At 42.0% G+C, this 19,438-nt stretch overlaps 2 protein-coding genes across 3 annotated transcripts in view; both read right to left on the bottom strand.

Moving 5' to 3' along the window:
* The window catches only part of sh3rf1 (SH3 domain containing ring finger 1), a 30,195-nt gene extending 29,717 nt beyond the window's left edge, over positions 1–478 (bottom strand). The window contains exon 1 of the mRNA XM_041040961.1: positions 208–478. The gene's annotated coding sequence lies outside the window, so the exon portion shown is untranslated. The remainder of the gene's footprint in view (positions 1–207) is intronic.
* A 4,074-nt stretch (positions 479–4,552) lies between these two features.
* Positions 4,553–19,147, bottom strand: nek1 (NIMA-related kinase 1). 2 transcript variants are annotated; one of them, XM_041041153.1, is made up of 36 exons: positions 19,087–19,147; positions 18,525–18,673; positions 18,321–18,417; positions 18,098–18,192; positions 17,821–17,904; positions 17,662–17,729; positions 17,470–17,556; positions 16,928–16,982; positions 16,486–16,686; positions 16,325–16,397; positions 15,776–15,927; positions 15,522–15,581; positions 15,143–15,202; positions 15,013–15,060; positions 14,781–14,861; positions 14,470–14,666; positions 14,256–14,378; positions 14,055–14,157; positions 12,739–12,825; positions 12,046–12,129; positions 11,866–11,943; positions 11,192–11,287; positions 10,894–11,106; positions 10,740–10,793; positions 10,403–10,643; positions 10,004–10,129; positions 9,723–9,899; positions 9,221–9,424; positions 9,019–9,124; positions 8,725–8,801; positions 8,418–8,635; positions 7,710–7,867; positions 6,997–7,388; positions 6,593–6,726; positions 6,367–6,499; positions 4,553–5,376 (listed from the first exon to the last, which is right to left on the bottom strand). In XM_041041153.1, the coding sequence occupies exons 2-36, from the start codon at positions 18,639–18,641 to the stop codon at positions 5,363–5,365; spliced, it is 4,293 nt and encodes a 1,430-aa protein (XP_040897087.1). In that variant the 5' UTR covers positions 18,642–18,673; positions 19,087–19,147; the 3' UTR covers positions 4,553–5,362. The 2 variants fall into 2 exon arrangements, with proteins under 2 accessions (XP_040897087.1, XP_040897088.1); XM_041041154.1 differs by lacking the exon at positions 12,739–12,825.
* Positions 19,148–19,438: the final 291 nt, after the last annotated feature.

Below are 19,438 nucleotides of genomic sequence, written 5' to 3'. Positions count from 1 at the left end.
AATGTGTATATTAAAGTAAGTTTGCTAGCAACGATGGCTCGCTAGAGAAGGGGCTACTTCAGTGTTGTAACCTTATAAATTACTAACAACTAGAAGTTTTTACAGCATTCGTAGTTGGAAAAAAATGTTTCTACAACTTCACGGACAGAAAGAAATTTACTTATAACACTTAAAAGTAATTCGCCCACTAAACGCAATTCAGCTTACCTCTTCCAAAACAGGACTCCTCCTCTTGTTGCCCCGTATCTCCCAATTTTTTTTGCCTCCTTGCTAGCGTTACTAGTTAGCAAGCTACCTGGGATCCACTAGCCACTTATCTGGAGTATTCAACAGACCAACACGACTGTTTTTCTTTAAATGCGTCCAACGTATAGTACGAACACACCTCTGTCAGATACTTCGGTAGAACCTAACATGAAAAGAACACAGGCGAGACAACGGAACTCCGACCGCACCGAACGCCATGCTAGTACGCTACTTCTGTTCTGCTGGACTGTGTTGCTGGAAACAAGCGGAGAGGGGGGGGGGGGGGGGGGGGTAGGTGGTGTGTGGGCTTCCAGTGCGGTCGGGAAACTGGTAAATTACAGAGGACAAGCGCACACGAACGAGACAACAAATTACCTGAGCTGCAACGTTTGGAAGCACAGAGTTACTTCGTTTACAAACATTTCTTTTTAATGAAAAACCAAAAGCCTATTACAAACAACTGCTTTATGTCAGAATGCTAATTTATATGTCACGTTTCCAACGACAAATGGGACTGAGGACAGAGGAGTACTACACCGGGAAGCTGAAATTTCCGAGGCGCAGGGGAAGGCGGCGTCAAAAGGGCGTGAACTGAATCCTGTAATGATATGTAATGACTGTAGTGTCAAGCAGCATCTTTTCCCAGACAGTGGGAAACAACTTGTTTTTCACTTCATTATTTGACCACCGCCATGGACATGCTATGCGGTTAGCCGAAAGCCAGCATACCTGGTACTCTAGTTAATGAACAGTCAAATTATCATCAAAATGTGTGTTGCTTTTTTCTTTATGTTGCATTTCAGCAGCAGTCTCTGTTCAGTTGCTCTTCCTTAACCCTCAGACACAATAACGAGACGCCCTGCTCTGTTGTATGGACATAATAGATAGCAATAAGTGGTCTTTTGACTTCCTCAGGTAGACTTTGACTCTTATTTTTGCAACACACTGTAGCTGAATAAGTACCGGAGAGTGAATAGGGACATCTGGTGGTCACACTTTCCATCATTTTCTCCTGAAAGCAAGCAGATCTTCCATACCTCTCACTTCCTCAGCATTAACACAGCTGCTTTTTTATTCCTGGGCCAACAAACTAATGCCACGTTACACGTACTGGATGTTGATGCTGTGGTACTTTCAGTCCTGCTTGATGCAATTTAATGTGATTATGGTAGCTGTAAATAAATTGCATTTTAAGAAAGCTGCAGTTGGCCATGTCTGTTTAATGTGGCCTTTACACAGACAAAAAATAAAAAATAAAATAGTATAAATTCAAACAACCAAGTACCTTTCTTTGGTTTGTAATATCCTGTATCTGCTCTTGAGGCAAAAGCAAACTGATGGACCCATCACGGGCTCATATAAAAATAGACTTTAAGCCCACAGGGAGAGGGAGAGCACTTTTCCAAAGGCATTGCTTTTATTAGAAAAAATACATTTAGAATAGACCTTTGACTCCTAATAACCGTAACAGCAAAGGCACAAGCACAAAAGCACTCGAGGGAGAGGAGAGCAAGTGAGACACGGCCTGACAATAAACATGTGAATTATCTATATATCACTCAGAGGACACTGCATATTGAGCAAGAGGGAGGGATGAAGGAGAGGAAGAAAATAGCAATAAAGAAGGAGATTTATATGGAGGTGGCTCTCTTCTGTCACATGTGATCTCATGGGAGCTGGCAGGAGCCCTCAGGTCATATTTCCTCACTGTGAAGAGGCAGCTCTCCGCCCCTCCACCTCGACTAAGACAATGGCCCCTGCCCTGTTTTTTCTGCTTGACCCCTATGTATTACCACACACTCAAATTCTTCACATATTCAGTGCTGTTTTGTGAAAAAGCTTCAGCAGACATTGTTTAATGTTATTAAGAAAAGCAGCAGGAATGATTTGTAGACTTTGAGAGGCAATTTCTTTTCCATGATGACTGCACCTGAGGGCAAAAACAGGATCACCGCTCGCACACACACTCAGAAACACGCACACCCTCACATGATGTAGGTGACAGCTGTGTTACTGCCTATAAATGGGGGCGAGGAAAGCAGGAGAGGACATGACAAGACATATGTCCCAATTTCCTCGAAGGGATGAACCTTGACGGAAATATTGTCCTCTCCTGTACAGCACATCACTATAAATAGATGTCCGGGATGAAGTATGTGGCAAATACCAAAATGAAATAAAAAGCAAAGTGCAGATGAACCATCATTTATAGTGTTGTTCACAAGTTAATAATAATTAACTTTTCAAAATGAAAATGTCTTAATTTAAAACCAAACCAAAATCTCACAGGCTTAATATGCTGTTAAGATCAGGACACTCACATCCAGTAATCTCCATTTGTTTTACTTTGATAAGGCTTTCAAACTTACTAACTCAGCCTGAGGCAACTGGCTTTTAAATTAGATTAGGGACCATGGCTGAATGTCAATGAATGCTGCCTGATAACGGCTGAGTGCATATATTTCTCTGTGGGGGGATTTTTCCCTTTGAGAGCTGGGATCAAGCCAAACACAGGCCTTATGGAAAATTCAAAACAAGAACTGAATTCATTTCATCCCAAGTACAATGTCAAACAGAGAAATCGTGTGGGAGCGTGCTACACTGTAGCATAGGTCATACTCTGATCTGTCTTTTTATTCTCCTCATTGACCAGTCCCATTTCAGCACAGTTGTGATATTTAACTGAATTCATGAGCAAAGAGCTGATGAGATCTGTCAGCTTCTGTTTATGAAGATGAATGTTTAAAAGTGAATAAGTTGAATAAGTAATGAAACAGATTTTACAAAAACAACTCTGATGCTCTACCATGACTCAACACTGAGCTAATGATGAGCTTTCCTCATGAAAGCCCTGAGCATTTTGTCAAAACCTCTCATGCTCTTGTTATAATATTCGTACAGACAGTTCAGGCAGTTGCCTACCTCCATGTACTGTACACTCCTCTTAACAAGTAAAATGCAAATCGCTACTGAGACAAAGCACCCTCACGTGCATAATACAAGTCACACAGCAGGACATAAAACAGAATTACTAAATCCAAAATGGAACAACAAACAAACACAATGTCACCGAGCAGCATAAATACTGAATGAACTGCATTGTACAGCATCTAACAGCCTCAAGTTCTGTTTATTTGTTTATGACTGCAGCAAAAATCAAATTAATTTCTACAGCTGAGTTCGTCAGTCAATAAAAAAGTTATCATAAATGTTTCTATATATAAATAATAGAGATAAATAATCTAAAATCATTGTAAAACTTATTTGACATGTATTTGCAGTGTAATCTGATGCAAAACCCTGACATGCAGAATGAAATTAAAGTGTGAAATTGACTTGTATTTGCATATTCAATTTGGCACATAATGTGCAACTTCAAACTTGAAATGCATGCTGGGCTTTTACATTTGAATTGAATTATGGAACAACTTTAGCAGAGATAGCGAAATGCATTTGCATTCATTTAAATAATGGCAGTTTTATGCCAAGCTTGGGGTCTGAAATCAGTCAGTGCCATCCATTAGCACAGAGCCAAGATCTAAATTGGTCATTAGTGGTTGGGAGCATAACAACTCAAAGAGACCTGATGATTCTTACCCCCCATTTCCGACCTAACCTCTTGGCTACTGATCCTCATTACCTCCAACTCCAGCATCACTGTCTAAAAGCTGTAATTAAAATGATTCCCACAGCTTCCAATCACTGACTTCTAATGAAAAGGATGACAGGTTCACATTTGATGTATGTGACTGTTTAACAAAATATAAATGTGAAAAAAAATTTTGGATGATGAGGAATACAATATGCACTTTTTTAAAGTGCCACAGCGTTAAAAGTCACGGAGACCTGCAAAGCTCCATTATCAGATTGGTTTGTTTATTCTTCTGGGAAGGATACTACAGTCAATTACTCGGTTATGCTCCAACTCAGAGGAAACACACCCACTTCTCCTGTCACACTAAATCAGACGTGGTGTGGTGTTAGAACACCGGAGGCTCGTGTTATATTATTCCACAGGGATTATATCTACAAATAAATCTTGCTAGCTGACAGAGGGGGTGAGTGGTCTGTTGAAGGGCTGTGGATGAAAATAGACTTGTGTACTCACCAGTGGCACCACAGTCTGATGACCTGTGAAAAGCAGAATGATTTTCTTTAGAATCATATTTTTAATATTAGACTTATAATAAAACACCTTTTATGATGTAATACAGATAATTTGCAAACATTGATATGTCCATGCTATACCATACCTACATCTACATGGCAGTGAGGTGCAAAGGAAGAGAAAGTGTGAGTCTTTGAGTTCTCAAAAAAAGCTTTTATTACTTCATATAAAGATTTACAATATTTAATTTATAATCATATCTGAATTATTGTTAATATCTGTACCATTGCTTACATCATTAGTACAACTCTGCACTGAACAGAAACCTGACCTGGCTCACTATACCACACCCTGCACTTCGATGCCACAGACTTGCTACAGTACCTTGGCAACACACAACAGTCTCACAATCTTTTAATTGATTTGGGTTAACCGAAACAGTAAGAAATGTGGAAAATGTATTAGACAATATTTAACTTCTTGTCTGGTGAAAAGAGTTTTAAGAAAAGGAGGTTCAACTGGTTTCTGAGTAAATCATTAGTTTTGAGGGTGACCTGGTTTATGTCTTGAATCTATGGTTGAGCACCTGAGAGGACCAGATCTTTGCCCGCCAAAATAAAATGCCACTACGGAGTCTAACCGAACCAACAACAAACTGAGACATAATAGAGTTTATACTATTAATTAGTGCGACAATACGTGTGTCATTTACAGACACGAACATCTGACAGAGCCTTGAAGTTAACTTTGGTTAACAAGAACATGTATTTGATAAAGCACTTTCGAATGAACACAGGTTAGAAAATAGTGTCAGGTGCTGATAGTCAAAATATGAAATACAGCCTTGAGTGTACAAGTTACTCATCATGCAAGTGTGCCTGAAACACTGTTAGATGCATGGCTGCGACACTTCATGCATAGATCCTTCTGCCGATGATGTGCGTCATGGGAAGACATCAGGTAGCCAGCAGATTGTCATAGCTGCCAGCAGCTCCATTCCAGAAAACACTACTCATCATTATCTGCGAGAGAGAGAGCGAGAAGAAAGAGAATCATGTCGAGACGAATTCATTAGAGAGGCAGAGGTCACTGGTTAGAGCAGCTCAGCTGAAGGTTCGACAAATCAAGGACACAACAAACATTTAATGGGAACAAAAGGCATCAGAATTGACCCGAAACCTGGAGCTGTGTCATCTGAAACATGGGGCTTGGCTGTGATGGATAATAGTGACTGTAACTGATAGACTTTACAAAATTATGACACTACATGTGTTTGTTCATGGAGAACAGCCTCGAATATATTAAAAAAAAAAAACCCAGTGTAAATGTTATACGGAGGGAAACCAATAAGACACATCTTTCACAGATCTTGAAATAAATCCTCGAGGGAGATATATCTGACATTTGCATCCTCCATCCACTTGTTCTATTGAAGACAGTAAAAATAGAAAACAAAAGAACTGTCAAATAGAGATGCTCAGTGAGAAAATGTGTCTGAAGATGCTCCCGTCCTGAGGGAAACCTGTCAAACTCAAAACTTTAAGTCTGACAACTGGCTTGGCGCAGAGCAAGACAAAGCAGATAGACAGTGTTAAGGGTGTGTTTCGTGTCTGTTTAGTCCCTTAATGACTCTGTAAAGCTGCAGCAACGTGAGAAAAGAGGATCGGATTTTTAGAGATTGGATTAAACATTCACTGTAACTCTGACACAGCTGTGCGCCGTGTGAAAACCGCTGAGGATAATTCAACACAGCTGCCGACGAGGACAACTGAAAGCAGTTGCCGACAGGAATGAGTAAAAGAGATGAACATGTATTTAGTGGTTTACACAGGTGACCTAGAAACTCAGGAGGAAGGAGTGTTGAGGAAAAAGTAAATGAATAGATTAAAAGGAGCAGGAAAAAAGGACCAAAAAACTAAACAGTTGTTATGGTGTGATTCAAATTAAAGAGAAAAATAGAAAAGCTGCTTTTCAAAGGAACTAACAGAAAAGATTCAACTGCTCTTACTAACCTTCTTGGTATGCGCCATCTGCCATCACTAGATGAAGGATGTTGGGATACAGATGCTGGTGCTCAGTTCCTAAAATGCCGAAGACTAAACTGGAGCCCAGGTCGATATTCTCATCTTCATCTTCATGTATAGCCTTGAGTAGCAAAACAACAAGACATCTGTTCGATCATATTCTGTAAGGCTGCACAGATGACCTTAAGATTTAGAGAGAATAAATATTTCATACCTTAATCTTATTGTAGGCCTCAATGAACTTCTCAAAGCCCATCTGCTGCTCCAGGTTGAAGCGAAGCTCTTCCAGCCGACTGAAGATGCTGTCATGGTGCTCGGCCTCTCCGCCCTGGTCCTCTCCACTGCCATCTACAGCACAGCAAGATTTATCAGTTCTCATAATACTGTTACACTTTGGCTCTTGATCACTCTGGAGATGCTTTCATGGCAAAAATGATGTTTTATTTATTATACAGTCACTTATTAAAGACATGAATCTTCTGACATAAAATATATTTTAATATTTTACATTAAATTTATTAGATCATTTTCTTATAGGTTGGTGTTTGTTCTTCCATTACTATAATAAATAACAATTGCATTCATTCAACACTTGTGAGTCCAGCATTCGTCTCCTACCTGAATGCCACTCTTCATTGAGCTGGCTGTTATTACTGTGGTTCTCTTCTCCCACGCCATTGGTGAACAACTCCCCTGCTTCCTCATCACCAGGACTCCCATTGGAGCATTCTTCATCCTCCTCCTCCTCCTCCTCCTCCTCGCCTTCTTCCTCCTCCTCCTCCTCCTCATCTTCTTCTTCGTCATCGTCATCGTCTACAGCCATCTGATTGTTGTCCTGATCGATCTCAGCTGCTATCCTGTTAAAAAACTCTTGGTCTTCGCTCTCTGGAGGGTTTCCATTAAAGTCTCCTGCTCCAACCTCTGGAGGGATCCTCATTAAGTCACCCTCTTCTTGCAGTAGTCTCTCCATGGAGGCCCTGATGTCCCGCAGGTCTTCATCCTCATATCCACTACAGAACAGAGCATATTCTTATTATATTCAGTGTGCTATTACTTGGCTGTATTGATAGAGGTTCATGCACCATTTTATAGAGTTGTCTCTCACACTTTGAAAATGACTGACAGAATAAGAGTAAGGTAGGATATACGATATATTACGATTAAATTACCTGCCATCTTAAGACTGCAGCAAGAACAGTTAGAAGTAACTGTTATTTTAGAATGAAACCTTGCATTTACCATTAAATTGCATATATATATACACACGTGTAAGTATTTATAGTTTGGGGTCGGAGAATGTCTTTGTTTTTGAGATTTCATTTGTGTCTTACTCTTCAGTCTCTGACTGGTTGTCATCTTTAGCTGCCTCATCCAGGTCCTCGATTTCAAGGTTGTTGTCTGGGGCGACATTAGCATCACTAGCCACTGCAGAGTCCTGCTGAGCACTGAAGAGACGACTGAGGTCGGGTAGAGAGCATGTCCGCAGCATCTGGCAGCACAAAGCAAACGCAGCGATAAAATCTGGTTACATCTGAAAATTAGGTTATGGGTGATGGAATCTGGTATAAGAACAACCAAAACCTAAAGAAACACACTGACAAAACCTGCCCCGTTCGTATCATAAGGAACTCTTTGTGTGGATATAAAAAACGTTGAGCTAAGTTCTGCAGATCTCAACGTCCCTGATGAAGGTAATGAAAGATATAGGTTGATGGATGCTCTTTCTGTCCTATCAGACCCACTGCAGGTTCAGACTATGTGATTAATGGCACTGGCTCCATTCCAGACCCCCTCATTAATAAAGACTGAAATCCTACCTAAAAATACCACACAAGCCTCGACACTACACCAGGAACAAGAACAAGTGAGAACTTCATCGACCCCTGAAACAGCAGCTTATATGTTCACTATTACATTAAAACAGTTATGGATCCCGTACTGTCACATGATACTCGATAATGATCACCATCATTCCTCTCATCATTACCAAGGTCACTAACAGACAAAAAACAAAAGTGTGACTTTCAGCCAGTGATCACCTTGGGGTTGTTGGAGTCAAACATGCCCGCAGAGAGACCAATGAGGAGCGAGTTGTGGTGTTTGGAGCGCAGAGGTGAGACGGAGCGCGAGCGAGAGGCCAGAGAGGAGGATGATTCATCCATAGAGGACTGGGCTGAGAGGACTGCAAGGGCAGCAGTGCGCCGATGGGCTGGGGAGCACAACTTCATAAACAAAGGCTCCTCGCACTGTGCTACACCTGGGACGAGAGAGAGAAGGGGCAGATTTAATTAAGATAATAATCACACTGAAAAACAGTGGGTTTGATTCACTAAACATTAATCTCACCAGAAGATTCTGCTGGTTTTTCTCCACTCTTCTCACCCTCCTTGGTGTCTGTTGGTCTTTTCATGCCCTCTGGTGGCCTGTAAGTGAAATACACTTTATCTCCACAAAACTGTATTTTCTTACATCTTTAAATGTATTTAAGAAATAGTTCACTGCAAAATAAAACATTTATGAGCTTTATGAGTTTTACGCACACTGGTGTGAGTAAACAATGACTGAATTTTCATTTTGGTGTGAAAGGGGCAAATGTTTTTGTCAATATAAATAATAATAATGATAATAATGAATCTTTACGAGGGCTGTTGGGCGTCCTGCTCCCACGCCTGCTGCACACCAGCTGGAGGGTGTGAGGCCATTTTAGGTGTCTCTTCCAAAACCAATGGCTCCATGTCTGCAGGATCTGTAAGAATTACGGCCAGATAGGATTGCATTGTACTGAAAATATCCTTTGAGATGTGAAATATCTGATCAATATCAGATGGAATGACATACTAACCCTGAGCCTCAGTGAGGTTGGGTGGCAGTGTCACTCTTTCCACCGTGCCGGCCACAGACATTTCCTGATGTGAGGCCTCTGTTTGAGCCGCTCTCTCCTTCTGAGCCTCAGGGCTCTGAAGCGCAGCAGGTGGAGTTGTCTTAGAGGTCAACACTTCTTTAGGTGTCCTCATAATCTCAGGTTCTGCCGCTGGGTGAGACTTATCTGCATCAGAAAGTGATATACTCCTGATACATCTTAACTTTTAATGCATTCTCTGAAACAGCACACTGAGAGTAGAAAAAAGGCCCCTTATGTTCACATAATGATATAAATGATTCTGTAACATGGCGTGATTTCAGAGTGCCTTTTCAAACATGCACACGCAAAATATATACACACACTCCTGATACATGCAATCACAAAGGCAAAAACAACACTTGCTTTAAGGCTTATGCTGCTTGTATTTTTTAGAGTACAACACAAAATCCAGACTTAGCCTCATTTGGGAATGAAGACTAACCGGGGCTGGGAAACCCTTCCTCACAGAGGGTGACATTCTCCAGCTGCTGAGTGAGAGGCTGAAGCTCTGCCTCCTGAAGGACCTTCAGCACCTGACAGTCTGGACTCGCGCCCCACATCTTCCTTGGATTTTCCTCCTGTAGCACACCCATCTGTATAACTTCACCCGCTGTTTGCTCTGAGACATTGCACAAACATACACAGAAAGAAAGTGGAATTACATGTTTTATGTGCCCACTGGTTCAATTTCCACGATATGCATTCAGGGACAAGACAACTCACCAATGGTCGTGATGCATGTCTCCTCCAGAGTTTGTTGGGCTACAGAGAGGACGAGTGGAACCCCTGCCTCCCACTTCTTCCTGTCTCCACCAGAGGACGGCCTGTCTTCAGGAGACACTGAGGTGACTGGTGAGAGAATGTCAGGGGTTGAAAAACCTTTACAGATGTACTGAATTCCATGATAAGCAAAATTCACAGTGATCACAGAACTTCCACAACTCAAGTACAAGCATGCAGCATCACGTATATAAAGGAAAGCTAAATATCTTGGAAAGTGGACGTTTCAAATGAAAATTCCACACACACTAACAAAAGACTGCAACTTCAGCAGAAAAAAAAAACCTCTGTCGGCACATTCTGTTAATGCATAGGGCATGAGAGTCCTACAACTCAACTCACCAGTCGTTGTGGCGCAGGTTTCTCCCAGGGTTTGCTGAGCAACAGGAAGTACAGGCAGTTCTGCTGCATCCCACTTCTTTCGGTCTCCGTTTGAAGGAGGACGATTATCTGTGTCAGACTGGTTCTGCTGGGGAGCTGGAGTTGGTTCTGCAGGGGGTGGAGGCGACACCTCGGCCTCCTCCAGTGGACTCTGGGCCTTTAGGTTCTGGTTAAGTCTGCGCAGTATCTGCTTTTTCTCACTCTGTTACATGAAAAGTATTAAGCGGAATTATCTTTCTAATTGTTATGTCGGGGAAGATTCAGAATCGGGGCAGTTACTGACGACTCATACGCTCACCTGAATGACTGTAGCTGCCTCTGGCTCTGGCAGGTTTTCTTTTAGTGGAGTAATCTGCAAAACACAATATGCAGGACTGATACAGCCAAGCAAAACAAACTCCCAAACAAATACATGATGTTGGACATGAAAGACTTTGTAAATGTGTACTGACTGCTCCAACATTCTTCAGCGCAGCAGTCATGGATATAGCCGGGGTGGAGGCTTTAGATGCAGGCAGGGCTGGAGCTCTGGCAGCTGGTTCTGGCTGAGAGGGACTGGGCTGTGGAAGAGGACTGTCAGAGGTAGTTGATACTGCTACTGCCACCGCTGCCGCCGCCGCTATGTTTCCTGCTGCCATGCCAACCTTCACCCCCCGCGCTGCAAGCTTCCACAATACACAATACCTGCGATTAAGCTATATATCAATATACAGTAATGTTAACATGGAAAAAAAGAATGAAAGAGCTTACATGGTCTTCCCAAGCTCTCTTTTCTCTGTCATAAGCTTCTCTCCTCTTCTTCTCTAGTTGCTCTTTCAGTACAGCAGCACGGGCATTTGCTTGGGCCTGGCAGGTGGATAAATATATTGATAAAAATGAAGAATGATGAAGCTATGGCCAAATCAGTTTCGATGATCAGAATAAGAGTTGCCCAATCTTGTTTCCTTCAGTTGAACATACCATCCACCCAGCTGCTATTCTGTCTTTCAGATTACAGGCTGTTTTTACTCCCGTCTCAATTACACACTCTCACCAGCAGTTAGAGCTCAACACAGCAGCACAGCTTTCAACTCTGTGACAATAACAGCCTTGTATTATTTTCTCTACACTTGTTGCCAGGTAGTTGTAGCATTAATAATAAGTTTGCACTGCTCACCTACAGAGCTCGTGGGGTCGAGCAGCTGGCTACAGCTCTGACATAAAAACAACCAAGGAAACAAGTCGCAGACTGAGGTGGTCAGGAAGGTTGCAGCTTAGGCTGACTGATTGTCACTCTATTCAGTGGTTTTGAAAATCTTATAATCCAGGATGCTGTGTGAAATACATTTGAAACACGTTGTATAAATATAGTAATCAATTAAAAGTTGCATGTTGTAAAACGGTTGCATGTTGTAAAAAGTCCTTTCTCTTCCCCGCAGACTCACTTTTAAAGCCTCGGTCTTCTTTCTCCTGAGCTCTGCCTCCTCATTGGACTCCTGGCTGTCTGAACCATCACTGTCATACTGAAACAAACACCAACAACAGCCACAAGAAGAAAATGTCAAAGAAAGGGGAAAACACTTTGATGAAAGGTACTCTCAGAATCTAAGAGCCGAGGATTGTACCTTCTCTCCTCTGAGTCGGGCTTTGATCTGCTGACGCTCATTGAAGTTCAGCAAACGGATCTGCCTCAGTTTCTTCAAGTATTCCTGAGAACAAATACAGAAATGTTTCATACGGTATGGTATACACACCTGCAAAGACACACACACGGGCAGGGTATGGTGCAGCATTGATATCTGCAGTCACAGTCAAGCAAAAAAAGAACTGGCATTCATAGGCAGCACTTACAAAAGGCAAAGCTTCATTCAAAACACAATATGATGTTAGCATCTGCACATTAAAACATCATCAGTTCAGCCAGAATAGAATCACATATTTTGCAGGTACCAGTGCAATAAAGATGTATTAATTTCTTTATTCCATTCAAAGCAAAAAAAGCTGTAACACACACTGCGAAACTGAGGTGGTGAGGTTATTCAAAACGGGACAAAACACACAATAATCAAACAAAACCAATGGTATTTAATGGAATGAATAGTAACAGCCATTACTGTGATACATAAACAGTGAAACAGCTCACACTGAACAGTGGAACACCACACATTATGCAAGGGGTCGGCATGAGTTTGAGCTGCCAAGTTGAATTATGGGTGTGTCAAAGGGAGTTTTGTGCAGACATATGAGACGTGCCAAACCAGACGTGCCATGGGTGAGGTGGGGTGTGAGGCTGGGCATTAAGAGCCTGGGGCTCCTACCTCCTCCTCTTTGTTGGCTCTGGGTCTCGTGCACTGAACCGAACCAGCCCAGCTTCCATAGATTGCAGCCAGGTTTTGCCGAGTGCCCTGTTTACCATTCAATTTAACCACATTTTAGAAGGACGCAGGCCTCATATCTAACTGTCACAGCAGTCACGAGTCGGGGCCAGGAGATATTTAAAGCTACATTCATCAATATTTCTGCATTAATACTGAATCAAATGACTACAACGTTGCTACAGCAGCAGCTATTTCCAGAAAACAAGCTGATAAGAAGGTTAACCATCTAAGCAAGCTAAAGAAACAGAAATGATTCTCAGGGATTGGCTGAGACCGAACGAGGCCAGTAAGCACTGAACTTAGATTCATGATGTGGCCAGAAACACAGCTTCAACGTAAGAAGAATACTGATTTCTGTCTGCTGGATGTTAAAGTGAGTAAATGTTTTATAAGACATCAGCTATTAACAGCTTTGGAAAATGATAATAAGGCAAGTAAATCAGGCAAGTAGGTCAGTCAGTCTCTTTTGGCATATTTCTGCCCCCCAGTGGCTGAAAACTGATTATTGCCATGTTAAAATCAGTTGTCTTAAAGGCCCTGCACAACCTCAGGTTGAAGGTGAGTAACTAAGATGTATTTGAGATCTCCAGATTCACTGAACTTATGGGAATGATAAAGGTGTAATTTACAGGTTCAACAGAGCTAACAGGGGAGTCAGGCTAAGGTGCAGACAGTACACTTTACCACCAGGGGGCAGAAAAGCACCAAAACAAACTGAGTTAGTTTACTGGGCTTATCTGATCGATTAGGTTTGATCCACCAACTTCTGAGAAAACCTGAGTTTCTTCCACTTCTTGTACAGTATATTTTAACCTTCTCTACCAGCCACACCTTTACTTTGGCTCATTGCCATTATGTACTTGGCAGGTAGTTTACAACAGGCTTGTGTGAGCTCAGGCTGATAGAAGACTTCAAGGTTTTATATGGGGCTGGCAGTGAGAGCCACTGGGTTTAAACCGAACCGAACCGTCGGCTGATTCTCAGTGGGTTTGGTAGTACTAGCAACAATCTATCAATGCAGAGCGTTGTTTGATTCAGTGTTAGTATGAGAACTGTAGCTTAATGGAGCTCGAACATTCCTAATAACTGAAAGAGAGACATCAGGGTCAGGTTTAAGGACTGTAGGCCATATAAAACCACACCCAGTACGTGAAGGGTCATAATCACTATGATGGAAAAGGTTTGGTATTTCAGTAACAGGGCTAAAAACTCCAGAAGGTTAAATTTAAAATTCCAGTATACGTCACAGTACGTACCAGTTGTCCCTCAGCACGGACTTTGTTGAGCATGGCTTCCTTCTTACGCTGTAAAAACTCCTCAACCTGATCAGCCCGGTCAACAGCCATCTGACCACGCTGCCTGAAAACACAGCGAGGCACTGAATACAGTTCATTCCCATGCTGTGACAGGAGATGCGTAGTGTCATTTACTGAGCAGAGTAAAGCTGCTTTACTGACCTACTGATACGAGCTTGTGTAGAAACGAGCTGCAGCTTCTGAAGTTCTCTCTTGAGTGCATTGTGGTTTAGGAGCTGGGCAGGGCCGTTGGATAACACCGGCCCAGCAGCAGCCGGTACACCTCTAATACACAGAAGCAATGCCATTAAAACAATTACGTAAAACCTGAACTTCTTACTAAACTGCCTAAAAAACTGAAGGCATCTGAACTTACCGAATGGGACTGCCCGGTCCCGCAGAGGATGCCTTCCTGCTGATGTCTTTAGGCTGTGGTTTAGCCATTTGGTCCAGAGCAGCGTGGTAGTGCTCATAAGGGCTTTTGCTTGGGACAGGGGCTGGAGTAGGACCCTGAACAGAGCCTGGGGCAGGGGGGGCAACACCTGCAGCCCTCTTCCTCCCACCTACAAAACACTAAGATTACAGAACAAAAGTCTGTGGTAAGTAAGGAGGAGTAGCACTGAGTCTATGCTGTATTTAAATGGAAAAGATGGCTTGTATCATGAAATGGAAACGGGTATCCAGTACCTTCCTCTCTGGGCTGCTACCTCCACTAGAACTCAAGAGATGCTTCCAGCCTTGTTCTCTGGCTTGGTTTATGCGATTGATCTGTAAAAAAAAAAAAAAAAAATCACAGGTTCATTGATTTTTTTTTTCAGTTTTAGATGGAGACGTACACTATATTGACCCTTTCAAAAGCTTTTTCCCCACTTACTGCAGTAAGGACTTGGTACCTACAAGAAGAAAAATATTTACTCACCTTTTCCTTTTCATATCTCTTCATTTGCTCTGCCTTCAACAGGAACATCTGAAAACCACACAGAAAAGGAACCAATTAAACGTGTAAAAACAATTAGAAACTTTACATTTGAGCTTAGCAATGTGCTCACCTGCTCCCTCTGTTTCCTTTCTTTCTCAATCAGCTCCATCCTTTTCTTTCTGATGCCATCCTGCAGCACGAGGCAAAAGCATATCAATGAAAAACAGGCATCTTACAGAAACCCACTTTGAGGCAAGAGGCAGCAGGACTGCTCTGTCACTGGCAGGCAGGCGAGGAGGGAAAGGCTGGTTAAAGATCAGGCAGAACACTCCAAACAGAGCCAGGAGCGGAAAAAGGTGAAGACAGGGATCAGGCATGATGAGAGGGAAGAAAAACAAAAATGCTGGTAGGAACACACACACACACACCTTCATGTGTGTGTAAATGGGGAAAGAAAAGGGAGGGGAATCCAATAGTAAATACAAGTTATGCGGGGCTCTCAGCGGTACCTCATGTTTTTTCCTCTCTTCCTCGTCCTCTCTTCTCTGGGGGGCTGCTGGGAGAGGGGCCTGAGCAACATATGACACTGGGGTTCAGAGGTTGCCAACACACTAAGATGTAAAAACAGACACTCGCACACACACAGATGGGATAGGCCTCCGTCATGCCAGACTAGGAGCTCAACATCAAACAGAGCTTTTTCTTTTTTAGTTCAAAAAAAAAAATCAGAGCAACTTGTCTTCAAGTTCAACGGCCTACTAACCGGTTTATGTTTTATAGCCGGTTTCCTCTCTGCAGGCTTTTTGGCTGCATCTGACACCTTCTTCACAGTTAAAGGCACTCCGTATTTGGTGGCTGGTTTGGTAATCTTCTGGGCTGGGGCGAGTGGTATGGAGCCAGGGGCAGGACGCTTGGCTGGTCACACAAGTAAAAGCAACAGCAGAGTCGGTGTCTGATGACTATGCAAGGCTAAGAGCAATGAGCAGGATCAATAATGCAAATTTATAAACAATACATAAACAAAACATAAAAATGACTGTACATTGTCGAGCAGCTCTATTTACTGGTTCCCAAAATGCAGATGGATAATTTTATAAGTGATATATTTCAAACCCCGTTAAATTAGGAGAACCAGCTGAGAGGAAATGTATTTCTCTCTCTGAATTTAGGACTTAATTCAGTCACAGTAACACTGCCACAAAATCCTAATCAACTATGCCATCTATGTCGGTCACCCTGGTAGCTGAGCTTAAGGTGCTGATTACAAACAACAACAGTCCACCTGGGGATCACAGCAGCAGTGTTAGCTTACCTGGTGGCCCCTGCAACACACCCACATTAGGCTGCTTGTGAAGAAAAGTATGGCGAAATTCCTGAGCGATGAGCTGGAATCAGTACAGAACAGATTGTTTTCAATACATGTACAATGTAGATTATGTCAATTCAGACTGTATCAAAGACAACTAACTGTACCTGTGGTGTGAGGAACCTCTCTATCCTACAGGACAGAAAAGGTTTGTCCAGAATGCTGCCGACTGAGGGCCTTTCTCGCGGGTTGCGTTTAAACAGTAGGGCCAAGAGAGAGCGGAGTTCTTGAGAGTAGTGAACAGAGACGGGAGGGTACGAGCCACGAATGATCTTCAGAACTAAGTTCTTCATGTTGCCAGCTTCAAACTGAGAAGAAACACATGCAGGACAGGGCAGATAAATCACATGATCATATGCAATAAGGGCGTGATTGAAAATGTAAAGAAATACATATTTGATAATGACACACTGTTGGATGACCCATTCTTTGAAACTTAGCTACAGGACATATAGGGAAGAAATTAGTATGTGAGAGAGCGCTGCAATGCTGCATAAGATACATTAAATCTACATTAATTAGTAAACAGCTCACACACTGAATACTTACTGCATGCTTAAGAGTGCACATTTCATACAGGACACACCCTAGGGCCCAAATATCACTGCAGAAGGAGGAAAAGTAGGGAAAGTGAGAGGAGAGAGCATACAAATGGACAGGCAGGGATAAGTTCTGGGGTAGGTTTACATTCATTCAATAATGTCTCAACAGTCATTTGTAATGCTTCTCCCTTCTTTATCATAAACAGGTGGAAAAAAAGGAATTCACTGCTGAGAAAACTCCAGATAGAACACTGAGATATTGCTTAAGTTACTTCACTGGTTGTAACTAAAGTAGATTAGATTACACGCTTGTGTAAAATAGTTCAAAAGGAAATCAATACTAGCTTCCTGCTGTAGATATACACAAGCAAGTTCACTCAATAAAGGGGAGACATGACACCTTCACATCACCCGGAAGCCACCAACTAAACCTGCATGACTCACAGTTTGATGGGGGAAAGTGCTTGTCCTCTGGATTACAATTAAATATTCATATACATCACAAATGAGACAAACACAACATGGTGTTCCAGAGCATCAAGTTATTACCTTTTGTTGTTGTATGGTTTATTTTCACAGATCTCTGGTGACAGGTAGTATGGTGTTCCTATACATGTTCTTGCCAGTTCTATAGTGCTGAAAGTGAGGGAAAAAAAAGGAAAGCAAATTGGATTATGCCTTACTATTCAAATCCGGGCTTTAGAGATATCTGTATATCTAGTAACATGTTGTTGTATATACCTGTTCAGCACTCTTGCAATTCCAAAGTCCCCAAGTTGAACAGTCCCATCTTTTGTCAAAAATATGTTCTGTGCACAAGTTATGAAAAAAAAACAAACACATTATAAATAAACAACTTGTAATCACTGAGCAAAGATCATGTGGTGCATGAATCAATACCTGCGATTTGATGTCCCTGTGGAGGATTTTTCGATCATGTACGTGTTTCAGTGCCAAGCAAATCTGCACGAACCAATCCAGGATCTACGCAAGGGAGAAGATGGTAAATCCACTTTACAATACACAGTCTGACTGAGTAGCTCAAGGAAAAATGTAGAAACAATAAAATCATCTAAATATATGTCAAAGACAGGCACAAAGATAAGTGATATCACTGTTCCAGTCTGTCAAGTACATCTTGAACATTCATGATTGTCTCAAAGAGTTAGTGGCTTACTTGCTCTTCTGAGAACAGTACTTTCTGAGAGTTGATCTTCTTGAAGAGGTCTCCACCCTCACAGTAGTCCATCACAATAAACAGACAGCCCCCTTCTGAAAGGTTTATAAAGCATTCAGTCATGTTATACACATTATATTGTGTGGATCGGGATATTACTGGTGTAGATTATATCTGTGTTTTTTTTCTGATCATTGCTGAGATCTTTAAATCATGTGAATACCTTCAAAAGACTCCTTATACTGGACAATGTTGGGATGACTCATTTTGGCGAGAACAGCAACTTCTTTTCGAGATTCCTTCCTTTCTTTATTTGACATCTGTAAAAATAAAAGGGAAAGAAAATGTGTAAGAGCAAAGTTGTAAAGGGGAGCTCACAGTAACGGTGACAAGTGAAACTTGTGTAATATTACACATGGGAGCTTACTCCAGATATGCCGATCTCCTTGATGACATACTGGCGTCCATCCTCTTTTGATTTGACAAGGATGGCTTTTCCAAATGAACCTTCCCCAATTTTCTTCACCTTTTCGTACTTGTCCATGTTACTGGAATGACTGGCTCCTCATGCTGGGTCTGCAAAGAGATCTGGGAAAATGATCCAAGGCTATGCTCGAACAGATCAGACTTTCTCACAAAGCTACTGGTTAAATGGCGGTAGTTTTGTAAAAGGCAATAATTGTTAGATCCGTTATTGTTAACGCCCACAATCCTGATTGTGTGTCATCCAGTAAATACATGGTAATGCTAGCTCCATCATGCTGTCAGACAGAAAAGGATCTCTTGCTTCAGGCTGTGATGCTGAGAGACAACACACAACACAACTGATAGCAAGATCGCTAGCGTTACCGTTACATAGTAGCTAGGCGAACATGGACCAACTTACATAAAATATATACACTGAGAGTGCACGAAACGCAGAGTAATATGATTTACGTAGCTCACAGGAAAGCGGTGTGCAAATTAAATTAGCTAGTACTTGGGCTTACCATTAGTCTTTTTCACTGCCGTCTCACGGAGGTTCTGGGATCTGCTACTCCTGCTGCTCGCGCTCTCTATCTAACTACGGCTCTATTTTCCTGAATTTTCATTGGTTAGCTTCGCACTTCTCGATCGCGAATTGGTTCATATAGCTGTCAGTCATCTTCCAATGTGAATTATACGGTCCCAGTCTCCACCCCGAAAGGGACAGTTGCTGTGGACGTTTTTCTTTCCATGGCAACCACAAGCCGACCGTGGAAGTATAGCGACCATTTTTTGATGAACTATATTTCATTAGTAGTTTAGGCAGAGCGATTTAGATTTTCTTCTGCCGACGTTTTGGTATTAATTTGCTCCAAA

The sequence above is a fragment of the Toxotes jaculatrix genome, chromosome 6, assembly GCF_017976425.1.
Source record: "Toxotes jaculatrix isolate fToxJac2 chromosome 6, fToxJac2.pri, whole genome shotgun sequence".
Taxonomy (NCBI): domain Eukaryota; kingdom Metazoa; phylum Chordata; class Actinopteri; family Toxotidae; genus Toxotes; species Toxotes jaculatrix.
The sequence above is the reverse complement of the archived record's forward strand: the minus strand, read 5'-3'. Positions and strand labels throughout refer to the sequence as shown.